Below are 7,086 nucleotides of genomic sequence, written 5' to 3'. Positions count from 1 at the left end.
TCCTAAATTCCTACATCCGTCCGTGTTGTTGTTGTAGTCAACAAACACTGGGAAAGACTTGCACGGGCTCTCGTTTTGACAATTTAAGTTATTGTTTTTTGTGTTAAAAATTTAGCTCAAAAGCATTACATTTGCGTTGCACTGTTGCCTAGCTGTGAAAGACATCCCAAAAGAAGGACATTGCTGGTTCTGAAAGCTATCAGACAGCAAGGCAGAAATGGATGGTCATGATGAGAAGATACATCATTTTACGGCCCTGCACTTGGGAAACCCTTCTCTTGCAGGTAAAGATATGGATAATATTATATTCTATGGCAAGTTGTTTGAAATGAGCACTTTGACTCTTTAATCTGATACTTTGCTGATTACATTTGCCTGCTACATTTATATGTCATTTCAGGTTTCAACATAAATGTCAAGCTACTGCCAGTCTCCAAGCAATCTACTTTCCGCCAGCCAAGTCAATCTGAGTCTAACCATGCTGAAACGAGGAAAACTCAAACACAAGCCAATCAAGATGGCGCCTCCATTTGCAAGCCAAGGGCCCTTGCAAAAGTTTTAAGGATTAATAGCAGATGCTGTGTTCCTCGTTGCACTTTTTCAAAGAGACAGCAACCACATCTCGCTTTTCATAACTTTCCGGATGACATCGAAACGAGAAAAAAGTGGGTTTGTGCGATCAAACGAGATGAAGACCAAGCCTTCAGTATCAAAAGAGCCCGTACGTATGTATGTGAGGAGCATTTCCAACCCGAGGATTACCATTCGTCTAAAGTGTCTGGAGGAACAAAGTGTCTGAAACTAGGTGTAATACCGTCTTGCTTCCAGTGCCCACCGCCAGCAGTTTACTTAGCGGCTTCTGAACACAACTATTGTAAAGAGTCAAACGATATAAAACTGACACTGCTCAGAATGCAGCGTGACAAGCTTCTAGAAGAATGTAAAAAGCTGGAGGAAGTAGCTCTTAGAGAGCGTTACAGTGTTCTAAGATTTGCGGATTCGGATGATGCAATCCAGTTCTATACAAGGTAGGTAACCTATAAATTCACTGATTTCATAAATAAAACCTGGCATTAAATATGACAAAACATCCGTATGTTCCACCAAACTGCTAACGTCTACAAGTACAATCACCTCCGGTCTTTTTTGTTGCCACTTGCCACTATTACCTCCTGGGGCAGTTTGTCCTGAGCAACTGGTTGTGTTGCTTTCAAAAACTTTTACAGTTAATGCTTTTCTTAAAAGGATCCCCGGCCCTCTCTGTCACTCTCTTTAGCTGAAACACTCATCCATGCTTACATCCCGCCGCGACTATTGCAACAGTATCCTCCATGGCACCACCTCCAAAGTCCTCAGTAAACTTCATTATGGAATTTATGGAATGCATTTGCAAATAAAAAACAACTTAATACTTCCTAAGGTTAATTTGAGCATCAAATCAACATTTTAAATATGTTTTATTTGCACATGCATTCCACACATTGAAGGGCTGGACCACACATGGACAAATGACATCATCAACTTGCGACGGGCATTGTCTCTCTTGAGTAAAAGATGAACTGTTTCTAAAATAAATACAATATTTAAGGTGTTTTTAATTTCAGTTAAAGAGGGCAATTTTAATGTATTATGGCATATAAGGCTTTTTAGCCAAGGATCCTTTTGAAAGTAACTTTTAGCATAATCCAAGTCTAGACTTGTCACTAGCAGTGAACCGGATGTGGATCCAAGGCTACATCCTCTGCGAAGCGGAACCTCAATGTGCAACTAAAAAGAAATCAGGTGTTGCGGTATAGAGCAAGGTTACCTGTGAACATAATTGCACAGTGGAATATAAAACACCTTGTCGATTATTTCTCCCCTTCAATAATACCAATTGGTATCGTATTTCTTCGGATTTATCATTTTTATTGTTGATTAGTCACCTTTACAACGAGGTGGAAATGAGTTATGGTACCAGGGCTGACACCAAATAATGCTACCACTCTGCGTAATGGAACATCAGCTTCCACTTGCCCTATTGCACCGGGCACGGGCCTTATCCTGGAGGGACAAAGGTGGCATCTGTCCATGGGGGCAGTGTTGCTGCTTGGAGCATAAAAACTCGACAAAGTTGCAGAACCCATGCTCAGGTGCCAGTCACACACCTATGACTGGCACACACCTGCCAGGGTGTCGCTGAAAATGACAGTGATTACCTACAGAAGCCTCATTTTGTTTAGCTGTGTTGCTCATTCCACGATTGCACGATCCTTACAAGTTATACCTTGTTGTAAAGGTGACTAATCAACGATAAAAATGATATAAAATACAATACCAATTGGAATTATTGAAGGGGAGAAATAATTGCCTTGATTGAAGTTAAGTTTCCAAAATCTTTGTGAGAAGTTTATATGCTATGCTAATGTACATGCTAAACTTTCTGTGTACATAATGCAAGTGCATTTATTATGTCTGCCAGGCCCGGATGGCCTTAGTGTGGACGGCCGAAGACCGGACACTATGTTTTCGCCCCTGTCTATCCGTCCGTGAGTGAACAGCTAATCTCCGGCACCGTTGGACCGATCAGCATGAAGCTTTGCACGCTCTCTCCCAGAAGGCCAAGGAAGAACCCCTGCACCACATTTTTTAATCTGCCTCAGGGTGACGCTATAACATGCCACTTCATGTTTTGGCTTATAACTCCTGAACCGCAGGTCATACAATCATGACCTACGGTTCAATAATTAAAAACTGGGAGTGTGCGTGCAAAGTTTCACGTCAAACGCTCCAGCCGTGCTGGAGATTAGTGGTGGGAAAAACAGTTCATTTCGGTGAACGAACTATTTCGTTCACGTTCACGGCAAAGATTCGTTCAAATGATTCGTTCACGTTCTCGTTCAGTAGCGCTTCCAGTCCCGGCGGAGCGTATGCGATGCACTACGCTAACTGCATGCAACTGTGTGCATCTGATCCCACTGACGTGACTGCACCGTCTGTTCAGAAACACAGCACTGTCATTCACGATCTAATTGCACCATCTTCTTTGTAATATAATGTGTAAAGGGGGGGGGCATGAACGAAATCGTGAACGTAACAGTTTCAAGAAGTGAACGTGTTCGTTCACGTCAAAGAACTAGTTCTTATGAACGAATCGATCATGACCGACACATCACTCTGGAGATTAGCTTTTCCCAGACGGACGGACACACAAACAAAGAGACACACAAAAGGACAGGGGCGAAAACATAATATCCGGCCTTCAGCTGTCCGGCCAGGTGGAGAGATATCACTAAATATGTCCATCCATCTCGCTCGCTCTCGCTCTCTCTCATATTAATCTCTCAAGAACAGATTCAGACTCGCTGCGCTTGAATCTGTCGGGAGCCCCGTTGACAACCTATGCACATTGGCTACAAGTGGGCGGGCCTTCAGATCAGGAAGCAGGCCGCTCTTTACCCAATCAAATGTAGTGGGCGGGATTTACATCTGCGCGCTCGCTTCCCACTTGAAACAAACCGAAACTCATTTAACAATAGCGTCCTCGAAGCCGACAAAACCACGGAAAGTTAGTAACATTTTAACTTGCTCTTTCATCATAGAAACATGTGGGCTTATAACCAAAACGATCCATGTTCTTTGGGAGAAATGGCGTTAGTGTTCCGTGGAGAAATATTGTTAGTGGGAATGAAAACATAGGCGCACCACCGGAAGTGGAGGGCTGAAGGCATGTCCAAACAAGTGAAAAACAAGACGCTGTTTTTCCTTTTTTTTGACGATGGGTTCCCAGATTGCTCTCATATACACACACACACTAACAGACACGCACAATTCCCTTGAATTTGAGCAGAGTGACAAAATGCAATCTATAATATGATAAATCCAAATCCGTTTCTTTTTGTTGTTGCAGGTTTCCCACATATAACCATTTTATGGCCTTCTGGCAAGTGCTTGAGCCAGCAGCTTCACAAATGGAATATTGTAATGCTTACAAAGGAAAAAGAAATCGGAAGGTGCTAGCTGCACCTGATGGACTATCGGTAAATTCCCACTATACTACTGTCTAATTATAATTTAGGGTCTGCTGCCTACACCTAACAATTGCATTTATATTCTGTTAAGTCGTTGCAAGTGTAGTCTCGAGTAGCCAGGCAATCGGAGATCTCTGCCTACTGTATATCTGGGGACAGAAAAATGTGTATGGGTGAAAACGTACATAAATTTAAGAAATAATGGGATCACATTACCAGTACAAAGACTTTAGGGTAGTCTGTCATATTGGGGTGGTATCCGAATTGGTTTTCCAAGCAGTGGGCATAGAATTGTTAGTGCTGGTTTTCTCCTCTGTTCGTCTGGCTACACGAGACTGTTGCAAGTGACCTACGCAGCTCAAATGTTATTTTATGTGTTATTTTATGTGTCTATTTAGCGATTTAATAGCTACATGTGATAATTTGTGTGTGTCTCTCCAGCCCCTGTCACAAATAGACGAGTTCTTCCTGTTTATGGCTCGCCTGGTTCAGGGTCTCGAGCTTTTGGATTTGGCACAGCTTTTCAAGGTGGAGTATTCCCGTGCAAACCTAATCACGAGATCCTGGGCTAACTTCCTCTACGCATTTTTGGCCTCTGTACCCATTTGGATATCCAAGGAGATCATCAGAGTTCACCTGCCTGTGGAGTTCCAGTACTTCCCGGACACCCAGGTGGTCATCGATTTCATGGAGTTCCGTTGCCGAACGCCTCTCTCTCACTGGGAGGAAAAGGAGGACGAGCTGCTTTTCGCTGAGCATGAATGCGACACCACTCTCAAGGCAATGGTGGGCATGGCACCCCACGGCTTGGTCACCTTTGTGTCCACTGTCTTCCCTGGTTCCTTAAGTGATGAAGAGGTTTTTCGGAGGTCAGGAATAATCCCTTTACTGACCCCAAACACAGCCATAATGGTTGACGAGAGCCTCAACGTGGACGACTTTGTGTCGTGCAAGGTCCATCAGCTGCCTTTCTTGTCGAAGGAAAAAGAGATTTTGGTGTACAAGATGAAGAGATCCACCAAACTCCTGAGGCTGTACATTGATCAGATGTTTCACAGAGTGAGGGACTACCAGTTGTTCAAGTCTATCGTCCCCCTGTCTAATGCCAACAGCCTGAATCAGATGTTCACAGTGGCATGCAAGCTGGTGAACTATCAGCACTGAGCCCTCGGTAATGCCTGGTCGTGTTAGTGTAAGGTCAATGCTGTGCTATGCTGTCTGGCGGTGCTTTCCTCCGCATCATCACTGCAAAGAAACTCCTCAAGTTTTGATTGTTTGATTTCAGGTGCTTGGAGCTAAATATGTGAACCACAGGCCCCGGCTTTTTTCTCCACGCCAATGCCAAATATCTTCGCTGAAAATACCAGATTGCTATTTTTGGTGAATGTTCGCCCCAGAATAGGGATGCTAGGATACATGTGGTTACATTTAAAATACTGACATTGGGGGGGGGGAGAAAAGCACAAAGTTGTAACCATTTAATAACCGTTAAATGCGGTTTGCTAGCATACAATAAGGACAAAACATTGTGTACTGCACTTACAGTATATTGCAACACATCACAATAAGCAATGACAACTGTACATGGGTAACAAATATGAGGAGTCAACATGATCAATGTGTTCACGTGGGTTATATTTGGAGCTTCAGATTGTCCCATTTAAGGCCTGAGGCTGATTCTACAAATGCCTTCTAAACCAGTAGTTCTTACAATATTTTTCAAAATGTTCAAGAGCTTGTATATCTGTGATTTTTGAATAGCCAACGCTAAAATCTAAAATGACACGGATGCTTTCCCGGTTTTAATGGGTTATTTTTGTAATCTGTGTTGTGTGTCAGCAAAATGTGTATCTCACTAAAGTGGCACTAAAGAAAGGGGGAAAATGTTCAGTGTTAGGAGTTTGCTTCGTATGCTTTTCTGACCTTTTTTTATTAAACATTGTCTAAAATAAAGTATGCCCCAATTTCTCAAATTATTCAATTCAATACAATTCTGAAATTATGTTGCAATCATATCACAAAAAGTGTGTGTGTGCGAGCGTATGTCTGTGGTGGAAAAAGTACTCAAGTGTGTTAAGTAAAAGTCCTGTATTCAAAATGTCACTTGAGTAAAAGTACAAAAATATTAGCATCAAAATATACGTAAAGTACCAAAAGTAAAAGTGCTCATGCAAAATGTCCCATTTCACAACTTGTTTTCAAAATGTGTCAAAATCTTTCTACATTAACCAAAGTAATTAGTTACTATACATTTTGTCATGTAAATCTGCAAAGTTACTAGTAATTAAAGCTGTCAAATAATTGGAGTGGAGTAAAAAGTACAATATTTGCCTCTGAGATGTGAAGTAGAAATACCTCAAAATTGTACTTACAGTACTTGAGTAAATGTACTTTCAGTTTCCACCACTGGTGTGTGTGTGTCAACTGTCGATATTGGGCAACCATATTTCATGTTCAAACTGGCTATTTAAGCATTTATTGTTGTCCAGAATGCTGATGGAACTCGTGATGCTTAAAGGAGAATTCCGGACAAATTAAGTGTTATCTTTCATGTCTCGTTACTCACCTAGCGACGTAAAAAGTGGCGTTCTTTTTTTCCATATATTCCCCTGTCGTCATTTTTTAAACACCCTCCGTTGTTATAATGGGAGCGCGAGGGTTAGTGAAGTTCGTCTATTATAACCGACGCAATGTTATTTTTTTCTCTACTACGATTCATTGTAGAGTCTCATGATAGTCAAACATGCGCTGAAAATTCCTGCGAGCCTGCCGTTAATGGCGAACGATTTAACACTGGTTGCTTGTTTCTTTCCAGAACCTGGCAACTCGTGTTGCCAGATTCTGGAAACAAGCAACCAGTGTTAAATCGTTCGCCATTAACGGCAGGCTCGCAGGAATTTTCAGCGCATGTTTGACTATCATGAGACTCTACAATGAATCGTAGTAGAGAAAAAAATAACATTGCGTCGGTTATAATAGACGAACTTCACTAACCCTCGCGCTCCCATTATAACAACGGAGGGTGTTTAAAAAATGACGACAGGGGAATATATGGAAAAAAAGAACGCCACTTTTT

General features: G+C 42.0%; 1 protein-coding gene across 1 annotated transcript; it reads left to right on the top strand.

Annotated features, from left to right (window-relative positions):
- The first annotated feature begins 36 nt into the window (after nucleotides 1-36).
- On the top strand, nucleotides 37-5,950 carry LOC308086717 (uncharacterized protein). The gene is made up of 4 exons (XM_080430368.1): nucleotides 37-284; nucleotides 401-1,028; nucleotides 3,890-4,019; nucleotides 4,452-5,950. The coding sequence occupies exons 1-4, from the start codon at nucleotides 218-220 to the stop codon at nucleotides 5,172-5,174; spliced, it is 1,548 nt and encodes a 515-aa protein (XP_080286494.1). The 5' UTR covers nucleotides 37-217; the 3' UTR covers nucleotides 5,175-5,950.
- Nucleotides 5,951-7,086: the final 1,136 nt, after the last annotated feature.

This window comes from Gymnoscopelus braueri (assembly GCF_963280865.1).
Source record: "Gymnoscopelus braueri genome assembly, chromosome: 6".
Classification (NCBI taxonomy): domain Eukaryota; kingdom Metazoa; phylum Chordata; class Actinopteri; order Myctophiformes; family Myctophidae; genus Gymnoscopelus; species Gymnoscopelus braueri.
This window is presented reverse-complemented; position numbering and strand designations above follow the sequence as displayed.

Coding starts and splice junctions, on each gene's coding strand:
- LOC308086717 (XM_080430368.1), top strand. CDS start 218: ATGGATGGTCATGATGAGAAGATACATCATTTTACGGCCCTGCACTTG. Junction 285..400: donor GGGAAACCCTTCTCTTGCAG/GTAAAGATATGG, acceptor ATGTCATTTCAG/GTTTCAACATAAATGTCAAG. Junction 1,029..3,889: donor GCAATCCAGTTCTATACAAG/GTAGGTAACCTA, acceptor TTGTTGTTGCAG/GTTTCCCACATATAACCATT.